Source organism: Pollachius pollachius (genome assembly GCF_949987615.1).
Source record: "Pollachius pollachius genome assembly, chromosome: 4".
Taxonomy (NCBI): domain Eukaryota; kingdom Metazoa; phylum Chordata; class Actinopteri; order Gadiformes; family Gadidae; genus Pollachius; species Pollachius pollachius.
In genome coordinates this window covers 24,703,192-24,725,454 of record NC_136937.1, presented here as the reverse complement: position 1 = coordinate 24,725,454, position 22,263 = coordinate 24,703,192, and the positions used below count along the sequence as shown (strand labels likewise).

The following is a 22,263-nucleotide window of genomic DNA, read 5'->3' as shown; positions in this document are numbered from 1 at the left end:
AATATCCTACCATATATATATTTATTATCACACCCACTATCTCCCAACTGGACTGCGGTAAAGGGTATTATGTAAGACGGCTGTTTCTTGATTACTGTTCAGCGTATGAGTCCTGTCCACCAAGCTCTTGGCCCTTGGATTAAACAGCTTCCTGTGTGACTGGCTCCTGGTCTTCCTAACTGACAGACGCCCGGTGGTGGATATTGGTAACTGCACCTCCACACCCCTCATCCTCAACACCGGGACCCCCCCGAAGGGGGTGTCCTCCTGAGCCCCCTGCTGTACTCCCTGTGCCCTCAGGACTGTGAGGATGCCAGCAGTTCCAACACCTTGAGGAGGTACGCTGATGACTCAATAATAACAACGAGATGGCCCACCTGGACCAGCTGGCACGCCAGGCAAACCGCCTGGTCCTGAATATGGACAAGACCGAGGAGCTAGCGTTGGACTTCAAGAGGAGGTCCCAGCTGAGTGTCACCCCTGATGTAAATTCATGTCGTCTATTACCTCATGAGGCCAAACATTGTTAAAGCTCACATTATTCACTCATTGGTTAGTGCCAACACCAACACATTCATAGTGCCAACACCAGTTTTGACTAGGTTCTGCTTCTGCACATAGAGTGTTCAAGACCATATACGTTTTTATGGGTCTGGGATAAATCAGGTTGTAGAACACCATCCTTCACTTATTTTCCTCACAATTTTTTCTTACTGTACTTCAGGTTCAGCCAGTACTCTAGTAATTGTGCCAGTAGTCTATTATTTTACATTCATAATATACATAATATATAGCAGAGACTGCTGCAGATCTGTGCTGTTGTGGTTGTTTTCAAGTGGGGGAACTTGTTTCTTCATGAAATCGCCCGCAATTGGACAATACATTTTGTGCACATCTAGACGGCATATGATTCATTTCTACAACTCCATCGTGTACTTGTTTCCCATGCTCAGACAGGATGAGCTGGGGGTGAGATGTATCAGGATCCAGAGTCACATCTACGTCATACTGCTGGACCCTCTTCAGTTCGGCATCAGGCAGCTGCTTCACCTCCATGCTCAGTGTCTCCTCCAGCTGTTCCAGGGATCTCCTCAAGGTCCCTACGTTTAGCAATACTTTTACGGGTTATTTCATATTTAATGATGCTGGTGTTACACAAGAATAGGTTATTAAAGTCTTATCTCTCAGACTTAAACCACTTAAACCAGCCCATGTAGCAGCCGACCTACCACCGATATATTACCTGAAGTTTGTCATACAAATACATAGGCATAATTTGATAATAGAGGATTTTTAGTTTAAGGTTGGTTATAACAAAAGTGGCATAAAAATAAATGAAGCATCCAAAAAAGCTTGCTGTAATCACAGCCATGGACCAAGATATAATTTTTTGTCAAAACGGCAGAAGAAATTCATTAATTTCTAATAGTATGATGTCAGTGCGTTTAGTTGCTTTTCAAGAAGTGCATGCAATAGATCATTTTCACTTGATAAAATTCCCTTTCCACATTTCCCTCCATAATTTTGTGGCCAGCAAAGCACAGCAAATGAAAGTGACACAAGAGAAGTGACACAATCAGAAATGTGATGCAGCGTGCGTGCATGTGTGCAAATGGAATAGATAAACAGCCTTAAGTAAGACACGCCTTTATTTTATTAATATTAATAGACAGAAACCACAATGTACATTGTAAATTCCGGAAATAACAAATAAAGACATTTGTTTCATTTACTAAAGACTTGTTAATAATTTAGGTAGCTAGCCGTTCCAGCTCATTGGCTTGAAACTTTACATGATAAATTTAGTATTACACTGTCATATAAACTCTGTTACAACTGATTCACACAAACGCTTTTACTGTGAAACATCCCGCATTCAGAATGGAAAAGCCTGATGGCGTCAGAAAGCCTGAATGGGCAGGAAGCTCTCCCATGTAAATAAAATTGTGAAAGGTTGAAACTCCTCCCTCATCGATTTTGTCCAATATCCTGTTTCACTGAGGAACAGGCCAAATCATGGAAGCTCGGCAGTTTGCTCGGCAGGGGTCCATAATAGGGCCATTAGCATTAGCCTGTTAGCTGTCAAGTCTCGATTAAACCCCTGCCTCAAGCCTTTCAGAATTTACAGACCAAGCGGAGCTTCACATCAGCCTGATAGAGACGGTTATTAAAGAAGAACACCTTCACCATTCAAAGGCATTATTGTATATGTAGGCAAATTGTATATATTTTTCTGCTACAATAGACTTTGAGAAATAAAATAAATACAAACTGGAATGGACAATGCATCATTAATTACAATTAATGCTTTTACTTTCATCCACATCCATGTTGTGAGAGCCGTGTTGTGTTACGATCAGTAAATCCATTTATGGGCCGTCAAACAGAGCTAGAACCATCCGGATTCATTCCCACCCGAGGAGAGTTCATACTCAACACAAAGAAAAAAAAAGGCTGTCCTTCTTCCTTCCGGACCACACCAAATGCCTTTTGAACAAAGTTGGTTTCAGAGTCCTTAAGTAAACATCTGGTTTTGTTCCTCAAACCAAGCTACTTCTAATCCTTTGATGAATCATTGATTTTCAGGGACGTAGTGGTGGGGGAGGGTGGTGGGGTCGCTCTATGAGAAGCACACAGGTCCTATTTCTAAACCGAACTGCTGATCGTCCCTGCCAATGTCCATTGGGGCCACATCCACGATGGGCAGCCTGGCGTTGGTCTGGGTCCGGTACTCAAACACAGTTCTGCCCCACTCACCGTTGGGCGTCTGCAGAGGGAAGGAGAAACCACCATGGGTCAGCAGAGTCAGGCTCTCTCTGTCCTGGTTACAAGCCAACATTAAGATTCAATTACTGGGCGACCAAGACCGGATTTTACACCTGCTTTGTCTGCATTGCACTATTATGTTTATGTTTAGAAACATTGACAGAATAGCTAAGCTTACAATGCTTAAGATCATAAAAAAAAAACATGTTAAAAATTAATTAAATAAAACACGATTACATTGTACGCTGTTAGATTGCTTCTTAATATATATTCACTATTTGAACAGCCGGGTACGCGCCATGTGCCTTTCGCTTTATATTACAAAAGCAGCCCAGTGGGACGGTTACCCTTCAACCTGCATACATACAAAGTCAAAACAAACACATCCGCAATTGCTCCATCTAGCTCCCTGTCCGGCGGCCGGCTCTTACCGAGCAGCCATCCTCCAGGACGCTGTAGCGGAGGCGAGCGCTGCCCTGCGCCCGCAGATCCTGTCCGTTGGAGCCCCGGAGGAGCAGGGCCTTCTTCAGCCCGCCGGCCGCCGCCTCCCTGTAGGCCACGCTGTTGCGACAGTGATAGGTGACGTTCTGCTGGGAGTCCTTGGACAGCAGCCGCAGGAGCTTCATCTGCACCGCCACCGCGTTAGACAGCTCCCCCGCGTTTCCGTATCCAAACTGAAATCACCGGAGGTAAAACAGTGGGACGTTTGATCGGTTTTTGATTAAAGGTCACATATTATATCGCCAAGTGTGAGTGTGATTAGCCATTATTTTTGGCAAAACGGCTTGTAATGGCTAATCACGCTCACACCTGGTGGTATAATATGAGACCTTTAAAGACTTGTTCCTGAGTCTCTAAGATATCATAGGCTATTCTTCTTTCAGCATTTAACAACGGAAGAATAAGTACATTTTACAGTTGAACCACCGATTTTCCAGGGAGGGGAAGGCAAAAACTTGTCGGGGGAGGAGCTTGTGGAGTAGAAAAAGGGCGTAAAAAAAACTGTCAATGGGAGGTACTCTAAATGTGAAGATATTTAGCTCTTTTCTTCTTTTAACAGTATCTGCTATGTAATCGTGGAGAGTTCTTGATACACCAAAAGTGTAAAGAGCAATTCAGAACTAATTTGAAGTTTAGAATCCCACCTAAGGAGCCAGGTAGGAGGGTAGGAACCAGATCAAACATCTGTCATCAGGTGCAGATAATACTCACTAGACAATGATCTAGATACCACAAGATCTGCCCCTCACTGGAAAATTGTCGTTTGTACCGAAGTCTTGGTCGTTTCGTCAAAAGTGAACCAAGTGGTTTTCTTGAAACGCATTGAGGTCACTCACCAGTGTGCCACTGCTAATATCCGCTCCGAACCACACTGGTTTGGTGGCGCTGGGAGTGGATTTGGTCCACCAGGTCTTGCGGGGGACACTGGGCGGTTTGGCTGAGATGCAGGTCTCGCCCGTTTCCATGTTGCAGAACACTTGAATGGCATCTCTGCTGTTCCCTTGGTTCGGATCGATCCAGTAGTTTCCTGAATCAAAAAAAAAAGATCACTCGGTTGATCCCAACCAATGCACCACATCCACGGATCAGGGAATCAATAGTTGAAGGATTAACAATTTTGAGTTCAGATTTCAGACTTACGTACAAAGTCTGTCTGTTTTTAATAGTACTTTTTTCTTTATTGTGTTATTATTTCTTTATGTGTAATTATTTTAGACTGAATGAAAAGAGTTTGAACGGCTGTCTACATGGGTCATCGCACTCTGCGTTAACGTTCCCCTTCTATAGCTGAGTTGATTCCTTGTTTGCGACTCATTATGAAGGAATTAAAGTGCAGAAACTAGCGCTCGACGCAAGCTTGGGGATTGCAAATGACATATGTACTGAGATGCTGACATTTCTCTGTACTTCCACATTTGGATGATGAAATGATAATAGCACAAATTTGCCGTGGTTACAACCCAGGGAGGAATCACCAAGCACGATGCCAGCAGCAGGGTAGCATCCCTGGCTAGCAGTACATTTACATTTAGAGAATATCTTGCTCAGGGACATCTTGAGCAGGGGGTCGAACTAGCAACCTTCCGGTTACAAGTCAACACGCTCTAGTTCCTGAGCTAAACATTCCCACCATCGTTAATATTGACCTCTCTTACGGATCGCTAAAGATCAACAGATATGAACAGAATGGAGGCCCACCGCTCGCTTTCATGGGGTAGCACTGCTTGATGTCCTGGCAGGTTTTGGCCGGGTTGGCCTTGCTGCCGTCGGGACGGCGCAGGTCCTGCAGCCTTCCGTCGAGGGTCTTGAGCGTGGCGTGGACGCCCGTGTCGGCACGCAGCACGTCGGATGCGTTGTTGGCCAGCGCCTCATCCCTGTTGAACTCCGGGAGGGACTGAGCGGCGTCCTCGCCTTCCGCAAAATTGTCGGGGGAACCGCCGTTGGAGTCATAGTCGAAGAGGCTGGACAGGAGGTCCTCCACGCCGGCCATGGAGGGTCCTGGGGGCCCTGGGGGTCCTGTGGGGCCCGCGTCACCGGGCGGACCCTGACACACGAGGAACAAAGATTTCACTGTCACAAAAAGTGACACTGGAAATAATCAGAAACATTTCCAATATTTCCACCCAATCAATTGAGTGGCCCTTATTCAAAGGGATCTATAAGTGAGGCTTCATGTAATCAAAGCAAGGAATCAAAATTGGATAAGAGCTACAATGTTAAAGTGCTGCGCGACCAGTACAATAGTAGTAAAATAGCAGAGCCACCATTTGAAATAGAAACGTTACCTTGACCCGTTTTATGAGTGGTAGTGCAATTAGTTAAAGTAGATATCATAATAATAATTTGTCCTTGTATCCTTATCCTTATAGCTTAACCTCTTAACCCTTATCCCTTTTAATGTTTACACTTAACCCTCAACCTTAACCATGAGGAATAAAGAACCAAATCCAAGTAAGTAATACAACATCTGATATCATCTTCGAAAGGTCTTGAATTAACGCAATTCAAGACCTCACATCTGTTTAGTGAAGTGTTTCTCCTTGGGGGGTTTCTAGAGGGGGCCGCACCTCTGCCCCGATGTCACCACTGGTTCCTCGGGAACCTGGGGCTCCCATGGGTCCCTGCTGCCCGATGTTTCCCTCCTTTCCTTGGGGTCCCACCACTCCAGGGGGGCCCTGGACATCCAGGGAGGAATCATGTCAGATTGACTCTGTACAACACATGCGCCATCACACAATAAGACCGACAATAACAATCCGAGATAACTCTGTGGGTTGTTTTTGGCCTTGACAGAGTCCTCCCAAAGACGCCATGCCGTGAGCGTTGTGGGATTGTTTTGGATGTGGATGATTTAGACTCTTAAAGGGTCCCTATTTAGATATGATAAGATAAGCCTTTATGTCTCCCGTAGGAGAAATTTGTCTTGTGAATTCGAAAAAAACACAAAAAAATAACGTTAAATATATATGATCTCCAGGTGTGAGGCTGGTTAATAATGACAAGACATTTATTAAATATATGATGTCATTGGCCAGATGTATGATGATTGGATCCACGTCCCGGTCCCCTCCCTGCTGGACTGTTCCAACGGGTTGGGGGAGGGTTGGATCGATCCAGCATACATCTGAGTGGACACTCCCACTTGAGATGTCAACAGGGGAAATATGCTGCAATGGCTTGTGACGACCAATCAGCCTCTCTAAAGGTTTTATCTCTTACTCTTTGTCCAGTGGGTCCGACAATTCCCGGAGCTCCGTCGTCTCCGGCGGCTCCCTAAAACAAAACAAAGAAACAGCTTGATTCACAATTTGTTATGTCACAAGTTGATTCCACCTATCGCGGTCCAACAGGGAAAAGTATCCAAACAAACTGCTAGCTTTAGCTTAAGGGTATAGCACTTAAGGCACATTTACACATTTAACCTTTCTTCTATAAGCTAAATTACATAGTAAATTGAATAAATTCTAGTTCATATTGTTATGTTACCATGATTCAGGTGTCTATTCTTAAAACCGTAAATAAAGGTGTTTAAGAGTATGCGTAAAACAGGGTAGCTTACACTGATTCCTGGGGCACCGCTCAGTCCGGTGAACCCTCTATGACCCTTCTGACCTCTCTCTCCGGTCTCTCCCAGCGGGCCCTTCTCTCCCAGGGGCCCTTGAGGTCCCTAGAAATTAATTTGAACTGCTTAACCGCTTTTATCGAAAAGAAGGAAGATATACCTTTTGCCCTGGCACGAGACTAGCATGGAACACAAAACACAATATATGATTAATTAATAATTATATGTTCATACAATTAGGTTTTTCATTTTGTCTACTCACCACTTTCCCTCGAATACCGTCTGAACCGAGGGGTCCCACTGGGCCTCTCGCCCCCTAAACATCCCATAATAGAATGAACACATTTAAAAAAAAACGAATCAAACTCAGAACATGAGATTATGTTATATCGAACCACAGGTGTATGCGATGGCGCCAGTTCCATGGCTTTGGTCTACTTTGGTTGGTTAGTATGTGGTGTTTCTGCCTAAATGTCTGTTCTATTTTCTAATCCTATTCTAGTTCTTTATTTCACTTTTTTCGGAGGTTTTGTCAGAAAAAGTCTTTTGCTGGCTTTTGAGTCAACTGTGTTCATTTGCTGATCAGCAAAAGGAGGAAAAGACAGCAGCCAAAGAAAAGGCCACCTCGAGCAAGCATAGAGTAGAGATCTGTTAGTCATAGTGTTTATGCGTACAGCAAGTTATACTTTATTTGCCAACTAGGGGTCAGTATAAACACACATGGAGTTAGATTAGCTGCACTCCACAAGGACCGAGGTTTGACAACAATGTCTTTCATGTCATTTCAACGCCACTAGGATTAACGCTCAAAAGGCCCAAAAAGAACAGTTATGCTGTTTGATTTCACCAGAAAAATGTGTCTGGCTAAATCACACAGTCACACATATATATATATATATATAGTATATATTTATTACAAAGTTCTTCTCAATGCTCTGTTCACTTGCATGGGCCCTTCACAACTTCCGGCGGTGAATTATATTTGATAATTCACCGTTGCTAAGCAGTGTTAGGAACGTTACTTTAAAAAAGTACTTAGTTATAGTTACTCACTACTTGTTCCAAAAAGTAACTGAGTTAGTAACTGAATTACTTTGAAAAAGAATTCTGAACCGTTTTCGCTTAGCCTTCATGTGTTAAATGGTTGAACTACCCATTTAAGGCCCTAATATACTCCCAACTCAATTTTAATTTGCTTGGTAGCAAAGGCTGTGGAACATCTGCCGAATACTACAGAAAATGCCAACTTTTCATCTGATTGCTCCAGCCATTTCTGCTGCTTCATCGAATCTGTTTGGTGTTTGTGTGTGTGTGTGTGTGTGTGTGTGTGTGTGTGTGTGTGTGTGTGTGTGTGTGTGTGTGTGTGCGTGCGTGTGTGTGTGTGTGTGGCGCGCGTGTCCTGGCTTGTGTGTAAAAACACTTGCTCCGATTGGCTACCATGAAACATGACTCTGCCTTAGCCAATCATAAACGCTTATCTCGTTGTTAACCCACCCGGTCTCCTCACTAGCAGTTTGTGTTTGGAGCCAGGGGTGCGTTGGGATTACGCAGTTTATTCAATCAATTCATAGTAATGCACCGCATCTAACTACAGTAACGTAACGGCGTTGTTACGACGGAAACAGCAATTAGTTAGATTACCCCGTTACTGAAAAAATAACGGCGTTACCTAACACCGTCCTTTTAAACGGCGTTATTACAAACACTGTTGCTAAGTATAATTGACCGCTGTCACGAAAAACAAAGGATTTGACTTCTTTGATATCACTCCGCAAGTAGTCCGGTAACTTGTCAACCCCAGCGTACTCGGTTGCTAAGCGACGTCAACGTCTTTGGTGGACTATTTCTCTGCTGATCAACACTACGAATGCTGGTAACAAATAAATTGTAAAAAGACACACCGTGTGAAGTTATTTTTTCGTTTTGGCGAGTAGCCATGTAATAAGCGGGATAATAAGCCCTGAGGGGCGAAAAAAAGCCCCTCAGGGCTATAATGACCGGCGACCTACACATTATCCCTTACATAAACGATATATATAAAATATATCCTAACAGCCAATTGGTTAAGGACATTAATATATATTATATATATATATGTATGTGTGTGTTTGTGTGTGTGTGTGTGTGTGTGTGTGTGTGTGTGTGTGTGTGTGTGTGTGTGTGTGTGTGTGTGTGTGTGTGTGTGTGTGTGTGTGTGTGTGTGTGTGTGTGATACTCACATCTAGTCCCCGGGGCCCAGGCCCTCCAGTAGTCCCGACGGACCCCTCAGGGCCAGGGGACCCAGCTGCAGCGGCCATACCTTCAGGACCAGCACTACCTCTGTCACCCTGGAAACACATGCACACAATCAAATACCGTCAATACAGACACAGACACACACATTACAGGCACAACCTTGAGAATTGAGAATATCAAGGCACACAAAATAAAACACAAACACAAGTTGAATCTATGTTAGTACACACACACACACACACACCCACACACACACACACACACACACACACACACACACACACACACACACACACACACACACACACACACACACAGTCTTACCCGGGCCCCTACGAGGCCATCCCTGCCAGGTGGCCCCTCGGCTCCGACGACACCCTGAAACCAAAACAAACCGTCAACATACCCCGGTTGGCATGACAACGCCTTTGACCTTTGTCAATCAAGTCGGACAGTTTTTTGTGTAAATGAAACACGTCCACATTTGAGTCAAGTTTCTACAGTTTCAGGGAGAAAGTTCTTTAAATAGGAATCAGAAGTCATTTGTGTGCTCTGTTTTTGTCCAAAAGTATGTACAATTATTATTATGTTTGGACAGCCAACATAAAACTGGGGCAATATTCTCCTATTATTATAAATAATCACAGAATTATTCTTTACATTCAACATTTTGAATTCACATGACATTCAGTCATTTTGTCGTCACGTTTATTTTAGGCGACTAACAAGCGAGGCTGAGAGCCACGGAAAATCCCGGTGACGTCTAAAACTATCGTATGAATCAGGTTGTTTGGCCATACCAGCGGTCCGGCGTCTCCTCGGGGCCCAGTGGCCCCTGGTAAACCAGCGACTCCCCCGGGTCCTTTACTGCCCTGGGTTCCTTGGCCCCCAGCTTTCCCCGGAGCACCCTGGAAAAATCATACAGACATGCAAGGAAACAAACTAAATAGATCAGAACTTCTGTATAACAGTGGAGACCAGATTTATACTGGTTGACATGAAACTCTACTGATAACAATTTTTTAAGATTAAGTTTAATTTTAAGTTATTCTAAGTGACTTTTTCCCCTTTCACCTCTCAATTAAAAGGAAATTACGTTTTGGCCGATCATTCACCAAGCAAGATCAGTTGGGATTCACATTTTGACCAATAGGACCGCAGTCTGGGTATGATAGTCCGCCGGTAGTCTCCATTTAGAAAATCATTTCAAAAACTTAAACCAACTGAACCAACGCACAGCGGGACCAGCTAATCCCAGCATGCCTCTCTCTCCGCGGCCACCAGAAGTTCCCACAATCCCCCTCTGCCCAGAGATGCCTGAGGGACCTGAGGGGCCGTCCGGACCCTGGCGATAAAAACACAAAACACACATTGAGACGTTTGTTTGGAGTCAGGGTTAGATATACTTTGAGATTGAACCCTAACCATAGCCTTGCAAACCACAATTTAACAGTCTGTGATTCTCAGAATGTTATTGTAATGTGTTAGAATGTTATTACCGTGTGTCAGAATGTTATGGGTTTGTGTCACAATGTTATGATTTTTATGATTGTGTTTCAGAATGTTACAGTTGTGTGTCAGAATGTTATTGTTGTTACACAATCATAACCTCACACTAAGGTTTAGGAACTGTTTTAAGATGATCAGTGTTTCCCCCAGCACTGTATGGTTAAGGCGGCTGCCTTAACGACAATAAGGCCCCGCCTTGACTACCAATGTATAAAAAAAAAAATATATATATATAGATATTTTTAAATAAATCTTTTTTAATTATTATGCATTAACAAAGTCCAAAACTCTTGTAGGGAAAGAGGACATACTTCCATCAGGTACAAAAAATAAAGAAAAATAATGCATCGGTGATACTGTTCAAAAAAATAGCTGTGCGAACTGAAAACGCAAACTGAAACCCTTAAGCCGGTTTCACACCGCCGCGTGGCAACTCGCTGCCTCCATTCATTTCAATGAGGGAAGGGCGGCAGAGGGGAGGCGGTTACAAAAGCGGCTGAAAACCAGGAAGCGGTTGCCGCCCACGTGAACGCGCACAGATTCTGCCCTACCGCTCAGCTTTCCCCGTGTTGAAACTTTCGGCGGCAGCTGCCCGGCGGCGGCAGCAGCAGCAGCAGCCGCTTTTGAAAACGCCTGGCCCTTCACACCGCTGAACCCTCCGGCAGCGAGGCAGCTATAAGGGCGGTTGCCGCGCGGCAGTGTGCAAGCACCTTTACCGAAGACCACAGGGCCACGAGACAACCCCACCCCCCCGGGGAAAACACTGATGATATAAGAAGGAGATGTCAATATTAGGTAATATGAAAGGAATGTAAGCTATATTAAGACTAGGTTAAATAAAGGGGATGTGAGCTATAGGAATACTAGGTCAATAAAGGGATGCAAGCTATATGAAGCGATGTGAGCTATATGAAGCGATGTGAGCTATATGAAGGGATGTGAGCTATATGAAGGGATGTGAGCTATATCTTGAGGGTTTTCTGTACCAGGGGTCCGTCTTCACCAGAGTCTCCCTTCTCCCCGGGGGTCCCTGGGGTGCCAGATGGGCCCTCTTCTCCCTGAAGACCAGGGGCCCCGTTATCCCCGCCAACGCCCCCAGGACCCTTCTTCCCTGGAGGGCCGGGGGGCCCGGCTGGCCCCAAAGCTCCCTGGTAGACAGGAGAAGGAAACCATTGGTTTATAGCATTCGGACATGAAAATTAATAGCCAGCTTAGTCTGATTTAATATCAGGGAATTAAGTTACATACACACGTATATATATATGTGCATACACACAGATATATAGTGGTATATAGATACATATGTATAAACACACACACACACACACGTACTGTATCTGTATATATACACACAGGCTTATATACACACAAACACACAAATACCTACACACACGCACAAACGTATACACACAAACCCACATAATACAAACCCACTCACCCATACACACACACTCACACAAACACACACACACACACAACGCACGCACGCACACACACACAAAAACACACATACACACTATTAACTGAAATAAACATACATACACACACACACACAAACACACACATCTAGTATATCAAGTTCCACACACAAACAAACACAAAAACACAGACCTTAACACACACACACACACAAACACAGCTATTCTTATGAATACTTTACATTTGATCCAACTGGCCCGATTCCGCCTGCTAACCCGGGGAATCCAGCGGAGCCCTGGTGGAGAATGAGAAGAACGGATTAAAGAAATGTGTGAGGTCATGAACGGCATGACGATGACCTCATGATGACGTCATGAGGTGCGTGATGTGTAGGAGGAGGATGACTCACTGCTGCCCCCTGTGTTCCCCTGGCGCCTTTCAACCCCATCACACCAACGGGCCCCTACACATACATAGACACACAGAGGAGCACACACACACACACAGAAACACACACGCACACACACACACACACACACACACACACACACACACACACACACACACACACACACACACACACACACACATAAGCAATTTCATATAATTAAAACATTGTTAATTCAACATAGTAGTAATACTATACTATACTAGTAACAGCATAGTAAATACATCAGATAGTAGTACTGCTACAGTAAATACATCCAATAGTAGTTATGCCATAGTAAATACATCAGATAGAAGTAATGCTATATTAAATACAACAGATAGTAATACTGCTATAGTAAATACACCAGATAGAAGTAATGCTACACCAGAGTAAATACTAGGCTTGTGGCAGTATCACGGTATTGCGGTATACCAGGTAAGTCAAGGTAAAATGGTGTGGGTGATACGCACATAGACCATATAAAACAGGTTAAACTTTAGTTAATAGTACTAGTAGGACTGCTACACCACAGTAAATACTACTATTATTACTGCTATGCAATAGTAAATACAACTGTTAGTACTGGTACGCTATGGTAAATACTACTAGTAGTACTTCTACACCCCGGTATGGGGGTCTGGGGGTGTACCTGTCCGCCTGTTTTCCCAGCAGTCCCTTGGGGTCCAGGGGCTCCGCCCTCTCCTTTCAGACCCCCCTCTCCTGGCTCACCTTTGACCCCCGGTTGACCATCAGGACCCTGGGGATAAAAACAAAAAAACGAAAAGAAAATGTTAGAGTAGTTCACAAATGATCTTTGTAAGTACATCGTACATGGTTTTGATGGATTTGTGTGAACGTGTAGGGTGTACATGTGTTTGTGTTATCTAGAGCTGCTGTAATTGGAGGATAGTGTTCTAGAGCTGCTGTGATTGTTGGATCATGATCTAAAGCTGTTGTGATTGGATGACACTGTTCTAGAACTGCTGTGATGGGAGGATAGTGCTCTAGAGCTGCTGTGATGGGAGGATAGTTTTCGAGATCTGCTATGATTGGATGATAATGTTCTAGAGCTGCTGTGATCGGACGATAATGTTCTAGAGCTGATCTTATTGGAGGATAACGACCTAGAGCTGCACTGATTGGAGGATAATGACTAAGAGCTGCATTGTGCAATTTTGACTTCTGGAGATATCATGTTTCAAGGACTGCTGGGATCAGACTGAGTACATTTACTTTCTTAAGTAGGCATTCTCTGCTTGGCGGTGCTGTCAGCTGTATTATGTTACATAATATTTGTCTAACTGATTACTGCTTTTAATGGACTTATTCAAATTGTACATTGTTGTTGTCGTGTTAGAAGACAAAATATCATTGTAGATTGTTCTTGGGTTGTTAGTAGACTGTAAATCATCCTACATCCAGCATATGGTCAAACCACACACCCCGGCCTGTCCGCTGCACTCCATGACTACCAATGACAACAACTTGTTCCTCCCTCACTTCGTGAGAACCCCAGAAGCCGCTTAACAAAATGTAGATGCAAAATGTTTGCAGTCCTGGCTCCATAACGAAGGCACAAGCTCACAAGGACAGCTGAAACCCTGCCCATCACCCGCTGCAGGCTGAACACCCATCTGCTCGGACTGCATCTTGCTGAATCATTTCTATAGTGTAGCCCTTATTTCTAAATCTTAAATACATTGCACTTTCTACAATGCATTTTTTTTTTACTTTGCCTTTGTTTTCATTTACTTATCTATTTTATTTTATTATTTCATTTTATTGTAAGACGATGTTTCTATGGGAATCACTTTGAGTCTGCCTTGTGAATGAAAAGTGCAAGATAAATAAAGTTGCCTTGCCTTGAAAGCAGTTGCTTTGCTTAGTTTATTTTATGAATTCTTGGACTTTTTGGGATATATCTTGACCTAAATTCACTTGAATATGTTGAATGCACATACTGTTAGTCCCTTTAGACAAAAGGGTCTGCTAACTAGATAATGTAGTGTGGTGTGACTGGAGGATAACGTGGCTGAACTTACTGAAGTTCCAGGGAACCCGACGGCCCCGGTCGGTCCAGGCTCACCTGGAGACCCCTGTGGGAGGTGAGATAAAGGAAATATTTACTAGTAGTAGTGTTATTTATACACAGTACATACTAGTTCTGGATCATAACACTATGACAATGACATTTTCAAAATAAAAGTTATACTGACCGCCATCGCTCTGGATCCTCTCCTCCCAGGGGGGCCGGCAGGGCCAGTCTCACCCTGAAACAACAAGTGTGTGAGGGTGTGTGTGTGTGAGAGGGAATGTGCTTGTTAATAACCTCCTAGCATTTTATTCTGAAAGCAGGATAAAGCAAAATTTGAAATTAAATTGTAATTCGAACTGCGGTCAATGCATTGTATCCTAGTGATGTGTGTTTGAAGGCTGATCAAGGTTATAAAAAAGGAAAGACAAAGTGTGTTGACCTTACCTTCTCACCATGATTACCTGCTGGGCCAACTGGTCCAACACCACCCACTAATCCCTTTAAATGCCGAACAAAATACCAGTAAACATATATATGAATACACTCCATCTGCCATCTAGTATAGTTAGTAACAATGGGCTTGTTCACACACAATCTAACCTTAACTTTACCATAACCTATCTTTTTTCTCCCATAGCCCTCACAAGAAAAGAGTACTTAGCATTGTCTAGCGTCTTATCCTAGCTATCTTTGTTGTATACAGAGAATGGGTTAACCTAGCGATTGTTAGTGCTTGGCACTTGGTTCTATGAACACCCTTAATGTACCGACAGCGATATAATGTTTTTTCTCTTACTTCTGACAAACGTGCTTATTGTAAGTCACTTTGGATTAAAGCATCTCCCCTTAATGTTTATGTAAATAAATAAAAACAGATAGCTGTTCCATTCGTTCCATTCCATTATCATTTCCAAATTGATAATTTTCCTTCCATATTCACTGAAACTTTTTTAAATAACAAATCAAATGTTATAAGTGTGCCGCTCAATAGAGCAGTTACATAAAAGTACCTATGTTTCCATATTGCGCTCTTTCCATATCGGTGAAAATAAATATATAGCTTTTACATATAAAAATCCAAATCCTCTGGGAACTGTACTAAAGCATACGATGCGACCAGAAGAGTGCGTCTGGCGGCGGTTCCTCTAGGGTGAGGGTTAGAACCAAGCGGGCGGGGGACTCACCCTCGCTCCATCAGATCCAGCTTTGCCCTCCAGACCTTTTTCTCCGACTGAACCCTGGAATACAAGTTCAGACTTAAGACTTGAGTTTTCTAAATCGTACTCTCTTCAGCTCTTTTCTGCTCTCTCTTTAACCCTCAGATCATACCACATTTAAGTCTTACTTACTGTGTCTCCCTTGGGGCCAGAGGGGCCCGGTACGCCCCTCTCTCCAGGCATCCCCTGCAGGCCCGGGGGCCCCCCTTCGCCAACGCTGCCGGCCGGACCCGAGGCCCCCTGAACGGGTCAAAATATAAAGTTATAATATGATGTTTAAATAAAGGTCTGCGTTCACATACAATCAGCATAAAATGCATATGTTAACAATACGCTTATTAATCCCAGTCATACTCCAACTCCTGGTGACCAAAAGGCCAAGAAATGCAGGTAATCCATCAAGACATTAACGCTGTCAGCCTGCATGAATATTAAATAGATAATTATTCTTAAAAAAATGCTTTTACAACCAAAACACACCAGCAGGTGAGACTACTTAAATTAGGTTTTAGGTAGAACTGCTTGCAGACGCGGCGTGACGGAAAACCGTCCGGTGTTCGTTTCAACTGTGATTGCCATTTCAGCCGTGGGTAAGAATACGAGGATAGCTGGTTTGGAGCTGGCCTACCTTGGGCCCGTCCAGACCGGGGGATCCTGGGCTTCCCTTAGGTCCTCCGAGGCCATTAGAGCCCACATCTCCTCTCTCCCCTGGGGTGCCTCGCTCGCCCTACAGGGGAACGGAGGAAGAGACACTTCAGCAACAGGAATGAAAGGAGGATCCCACGATTCACATATTCTGAAGTGGAGAGACAAGATCCAGGTCGTTGGTGTGAATTGATGATTTCATCATTATGATGTAATTTTAATTCTAATTTGTTATCATTGATTGATTTCATCATTATGTTATTTAAATTTGTATTTATTTATTGATTTCATCATTATTATGTTATTTATATTTGCATTTGTATTTAATAATTGATTTCATAATTATAATGTTATTTATTATTTATTATTATTATTTATTTATTTATTTATTTAAAAGCGCTATAAAAAACTGATCAATTATTATTACTATTTATATACTTACATGTATGAATTGGTTGAATTTATTGATTTTATTTCTGTTGAATGGTGGATTTCATTATAATGGAGTGATTGATTTCCTTGCATAAATGGGTTGAATTGGCTGATTTCAATCATATGAATTAGTGATTTTCATTGATTTCATCTGCAGGGAATGTTGGAATTCCTTTATTTGTATTAGTAAATGAGGGATGAACCGTTTGGTTCGAACTTACTCTGAGACCTGTTGGGCCATTGGCTCCTCCCTCCCCAGCAAGGCCCTACCGAGAAAAATACACCCAGAGTCAAATGCACTGCAAGACATACACGTTCAGGTCAAGTTACTAAATGGTAGATAGTACAAGACCAATAAAAAAACTAAACATTATATCCTATTATAATGTGATAAAATAATAAAGAGAATGAATAATGATATAATGAACGATATTAATTGTACTTGTTACTTCTTCATTAACCAACTTAAATTATATGTTAATGTGTTTATATGTGAATGTTGACGTTGTTTACCTCTTCTCCTGGTTTCCCTGACTCTCCGGGTGGGCCTGTGAGCCCTGGTAGACCCTGGAAAACAGAGCAACTCGTAGTTAATTCCTTCTTTGTTCCCTGACGGTTCCACTGCAAATTTCTCCCAGTATCTCCCAGTACTCCCTAAGCAGCTTACATTTACCAGTGCTTCCTCTGCTGCTATAAGCTTAGCATTTCATAGTGGTCCCTATGCTATATCTGCTGGTGTTCCACAGTTGTTCCTCTGCTGTCATTCCAGTAGTTCCCCGTGCTTCCTATGCTAACATCAGCTAGCATTCCACAGTGGTTGCTCTACTAACTACTAGTACTTCCTCTGCTAGCGTTTCAAAGAAGATCTGTTTTGTACCTGAAATCCGTGTTGTCCCTGAGATCCTTGTTCTCCTCTCTTTCCAGCAATTCCCTGGAATTCAGACAGACGGAGTAGATGTGAAAACACAGGGAAGGAGTAGTATGGCTAGCCGGACTAATCAATATCTACTTGTGCATTCAGTGAGTTGGTCGAATGTTGAATTGTTGAGCCGTCTTGAAGTCTGGGTCGACTTAAAGTAAGGGTGGACTATGTTGAAGTCTGAGTCCACTATGTTGAAGTCAGGGTTGACTGTGGAAGTCTAAGTCGACTATGTTGAAGTCTGAGTGGACTATGTGGGGGTCTGAGTGGACTATGTGGGGGTCTGAGTGGACTATGTGGGGGTCTGAGTGGACTATGTGGGGGTCTGAGTGGACTATGTGGGGGTCTGAGTGGACTATGTGGGGGTCTGAGTGGACTATGTGGGGGTCTGAGTGGACTATGTGGGGGTCTGAGTGGACTATGTGGGGGTCTGAGGGGACTATGTGGGGGTCTGAGGGGACTATGTGGGGGTCTGAGTGGACTATGTGGGGGTCTGAGGGGACTATGTGGGGGTCTGAGGGGACTATGTGGGGGTCTGCGTGGACTCACGGCGGGTCCGGCTGGGCCGGCGGCGCCCTCCTCTCCATCTTTTCCATTGACTCCCTGAAAAATACAAATTAGAGGTCATCTGGACAGCAACACATTGACAACAACACTATAACACAACGATAACACACACAACATGACACATCATCACCACAACAACACCATACCACGACAACAACAACCACATGACACATCACCACAACAGCCCCATAACGACAATAACAACATAACACATCATCAAGACAACACCATAACACAACGACAACAACATAACGACAACAACAACAACGACAACATAACGCATTACATTACAACACCATAACACAAAGACAACAACAACAACAACGACCACATACCCTATGACCTGCAGAGCCCGCGCTGCCCGCCTCTCCGCCCTTACCAGCATCGCCCTGAAAAACCAACAGAAAGTGAGACACGGCGGACAGGAAACAGCTGCCAAGATGTGAGTGTCACAGTTGCGAGTGTCACTGACAACAAAGCCTTTAGGTCCCAGACCACCCATGGGTCCGGCTGCTCCCCTGGTGCCGACAGGACCTGCTGGACCCGGCTTCCCATCCTCTCCTGGACCCCCCTGGGGGAGAGAGGGAGGAGGAGGGGGGGAGGAGAGAGGGGGAAGGAAGAATTTATGTGCAAACTAAAATTCGAAAGTTGTAATTGAAATGACATAAAATTAAATACAATGAAATGCAACAAAATTACTCAATTATATTTCAATTGTTTAAACAATTACACGCTACATTTGAACAATTTAAAGCAAACGAAAGAGTCCAAGAAGCAGCAGGAGACTGGTTACCATGGGTCCCAGCTTCCCTTCAGACCCCTGCATGCCAGCCTCTCCGGTCAGACCCTGCAGGAAGACAACAGGTTAACGTCCTCCTGGGCACTGACCTGCCTCACTTCCTGTGCCACAGGAAGTAAAAGCAGATTCCGATCCAGTCCTTCCACTAGCTCGTTAACGAGGTGCTGGTGTGGACTTGTGAGGGCTTTTTTTTTATAGGAAATGTGTGTATAACTGCAGGACTTTTAATCAGTGAAGCTAGGTTACTGCAGGATTCTTACTTCATGGACCTGAATCACTTTAACTTTTTTGAACCTTGATTACAGGAATTAGTGGTGACGAGGACTTTTACTTTGTAGAGTAGCAGTAGTGATTTGCATGTGACCTCTTGGTGTACTCTCGTAAATAAAAGCACAGCATTATGAGGGTGTTTTAGCAGCAATATCCCACAATGATCTGATAATATAAGAACAATGCATGGTGGGAGGGGGTACTGACCCTAGCGCCTGGTATACCAGGCTCTCCGGCCCGTCCCTCATCTCCGTCTGAGCCTTTGGTCCCGGTGGAGCCAGGGCCTCCTCTCTCTCCCACGGCACCCTGCGTCCAGCCACACATCCAAACTGTTCACGGGCGCATAGTCACGGCAACCTCGGCGTTACGACAATCGGACTATTGCGGCAGATACGGTGACGTTGGTGATCTTGAAACGTTCAACGGTCACGGTAGTCATGGTGACAGCGGTAACGCAAAACCCTTGTGGTAGTCATGACGACAAAAGTGTTCACGTTCAAATGCGATGTTTAGCCATCGCAATAGTCATGGCGATGATGGTAACATTGATACGATCTAGGTTGTCATGATGATGACATTGTGAACATTTCAACTGCCTCGGTAGTCATGGAGAGCCCAGGTTAAGCCCATGCTTAACCTGGGCTCCCGTCTCGTCCTTTCCGTGCTGCTTGCCACAATATGTGTACATATATATATATATATATATATATATATATAAATATCATGATCCAGATTCAACATTAATTCAGGAGGTCATGAATCTCCCTACCTTTTGTCCAGGTAAACCGTCTACACCTGGGAATCCTCTGTTTCCTGGAGCTCCCTGTGCAACACCAAATATAACATTTCAAACATACAAAAAACATACAACAAATTTAAACCCCAAACATCACTCAGTCACATATTAGATCACAGAAAGATATCTAATTAACGTATTCAATATCCAGTTTGCTAAAATATGTTGAATAGAAAATAAAACATACAAATAGTTATATGCATCAACCCTTCACAGAAAATATACACCGAAGGGGGAGAGAAAAGGCTCAATGTTCTGCAAGGTGTATTTCCATTCCAGCCACTAGGGGATGCTGAACACATGCAAGCACCCACTGGTCTCCAAACTACCAGCTCATTCGGGGCAGTGAGGAGTGTAGGCAAGGTGTGGACAATCAAGGGGATTCGCACTTCGGCCCAGGCTTGGCTATTTACTAATATAAGACATACCTGTTGTGAACCAAATTGCATTGGGTATAATATTGAAATCCCAAAACACTTGGACCATGGATGTCATTGGTCCAAGATTGACATTCTCCATCGGTATGATTCAGAAAAATATAAATTTTCTCTGCTTTCTTTCATGACAATATGTGTTTGAAGAATTACTCATAGATACACAGAAAATAAATATATGAAACACTAGCAGAGTGGGATGGTTCCCATTTAAGGTTCAGGCGAACAGAAAATGGAACCAGCAACCTTGCAGCTACTCCTGCTGTCCTAAAGGGCAGCCTTTCTTAAATGAAAGAGCCAGGAGCCTGGGAACTTTAATTGCCAAATGAACATTACTGTCGGAACAAAGTGGGTGTTTAACGTGATGCAACATGTGAAATGTTAACTGCAAATTCCGTGGTGTGAGCAGATATCACGTATCAACAAACATGCAGAATGGGTTTAAAGGGTCCATGATCTGCTATAACTAGGGTCAGGGCTCCTGTCTCTGGGCCCTGACCCATGGTTCGAGAAGTGCTGCTTTAGGCGGTAATGTGGCCCTGTGAGACCCACCGCCTCTCCTTGAGGTCCAGACGCGCCCTGCGAGCCACCGTCACCCCGGGGTCCTCTCTTTCCCTCCTCACCCATGGGCCCCAGACCCCCATGGGCCCCTGTATCGCCCTGTAGGGACATCACAACACAATCAATGTATTAATGAACACTCAATTCATCAGTTAACACATAGACACAGAAATCATAGACGTCTTGCTAACCCTGTTAGATGCTTGTTAATGACTGAGTATGACGAATCTTAGTTTCAAATATTAGGGAAGGCAAGGCAAGGCAACTTTATTTATATAGCCCTTTTCATACACGAGGCAGACTCGTGGAGTACTTCACATCGCCATACAGTAAAATGAAGTAATAAAATAGATAGTCACTTGCTAAGTCATAGTAAGTCAAAGAAAACAAAGGCAAAGTTAAAAAATGCATTGTAGAAAGTGCAATGTATTTGAGATTTAGCATAAGCATGAAGCTGCATCGCTAAGTTTGACCCATGACGATCTGGATTCAGATCCTTAATATCTCACCAGTTCCCCCTTCAGTCCAGGTTCCCCTTTGAACCCTGCAAGTCCGCCATCACCCTGTGAGGAAGGAAGGGGAGATCACATGACCGTTACCTTCTTCATTATCAGCATCATCATCATCTTTATCATCATCAAGTCAACAATGTTATTTTCTAAACATAAAGACATACTGTGTGGAGTGTGTGTGGATGATGGCTGGTTTAGGCAGCCTCACCTGGTCGAGTCTGATTGGACTTTGAGGCTGGGTGGGGTTGTTTAAACCTGACCACACAAGCTCCCACGCGTACCTTACTGTGTATCAAAGGAAACATTGTTTCCTCTATGTTTTAAACCTGGACTAACCAGGATTTGATTATACTTGATGGCAATTATGGAATAATTGACAGTGATCAATGATCAAATACATTGATTTACTTTGGAATCAGTGGGTCGCAATGTTGGGTTTGATTCCCAATGCCCGCAGCCTCACCTTTAATCATCCCATAGAGCTAGATGCCTCCTAACCCTCCCTGCTGCTTAATCACATGTATATGAATGCAGTGTGATTGGCTATGGAAAAACGCTGAATGAATACATAGCATCACCATTGGTTATCATTATGACTCGACTTTGTTTTTTGCTCTCTTATATTTAATTGTGTATTTTTATATTAGTAAATGT

General features: G+C 43.7%; 1 protein-coding gene across 1 annotated transcript in view; it reads right to left on the bottom strand.

Annotated features, from left to right (window-relative positions):
• Window positions 1–1,631: 1,631 nt before the first annotated feature.
• LOC307074592 (uncharacterized protein) overlaps window positions 1,632–22,263 on the bottom strand; it is a 38,945-nt gene continuing 18,313 nt past the window's right edge. Inside the window, exons 23-55 of the mRNA XM_079734804.1 lie at window positions 21,607–21,660; window positions 21,089–21,196; window positions 20,076–20,129; window positions 19,514–19,612; window positions 19,031–19,084; window positions 18,710–18,808; window positions 18,573–18,626; window positions 18,220–18,273; window positions 17,629–17,682; window positions 17,265–17,318; window positions 16,973–17,017; window positions 16,303–16,401; window positions 15,807–15,914; window positions 15,642–15,695; window positions 14,902–14,955; window positions 14,639–14,692; window positions 14,465–14,518; window positions 13,072–13,179; window positions 12,402–12,455; window positions 12,234–12,287; window positions 11,560–11,721; window positions 10,302–10,409; window positions 9,865–9,972; window positions 9,389–9,442; window positions 9,049–9,156; window positions 7,092–7,145; window positions 6,827–6,934; window positions 6,487–6,540; window positions 5,835–5,942; window positions 4,966–5,311; window positions 4,104–4,294; window positions 3,198–3,440; window positions 1,632–2,767 (exon numbers count right to left, since the gene is read on the bottom strand). Of these exons, the coding sequence (XP_079590930.1) occupies window positions 2,621–2,767; window positions 3,198–3,440; window positions 4,104–4,294; window positions 4,966–5,311; window positions 5,835–5,942; window positions 6,487–6,540; window positions 6,827–6,934; window positions 7,092–7,145; window positions 9,049–9,156; window positions 9,389–9,442; window positions 9,865–9,972; window positions 10,302–10,409; window positions 11,560–11,721; window positions 12,234–12,287; window positions 12,402–12,455; window positions 13,072–13,179; window positions 14,465–14,518; window positions 14,639–14,692; window positions 14,902–14,955; window positions 15,642–15,695; window positions 15,807–15,914; window positions 16,303–16,401; window positions 16,973–17,017; window positions 17,265–17,318; window positions 17,629–17,682; window positions 18,220–18,273; window positions 18,573–18,626; window positions 18,710–18,808; window positions 19,031–19,084; window positions 19,514–19,612; window positions 20,076–20,129; window positions 21,089–21,196; window positions 21,607–21,660 (3,159 nt within the window). The 3' untranslated portion in view covers window positions 1,632–2,620. The remainder of the gene's footprint in view (window positions 2,768–3,197; window positions 3,441–4,103; window positions 4,295–4,965; window positions 5,312–5,834; window positions 5,943–6,486; window positions 6,541–6,826; window positions 6,935–7,091; window positions 7,146–9,048; window positions 9,157–9,388; window positions 9,443–9,864; window positions 9,973–10,301; window positions 10,410–11,559; window positions 11,722–12,233; window positions 12,288–12,401; window positions 12,456–13,071; window positions 13,180–14,464; window positions 14,519–14,638; window positions 14,693–14,901; window positions 14,956–15,641; window positions 15,696–15,806; window positions 15,915–16,302; window positions 16,402–16,972; window positions 17,018–17,264; window positions 17,319–17,628; window positions 17,683–18,219; window positions 18,274–18,572; window positions 18,627–18,709; window positions 18,809–19,030; window positions 19,085–19,513; window positions 19,613–20,075; window positions 20,130–21,088; window positions 21,197–21,606; window positions 21,661–22,263) is intronic.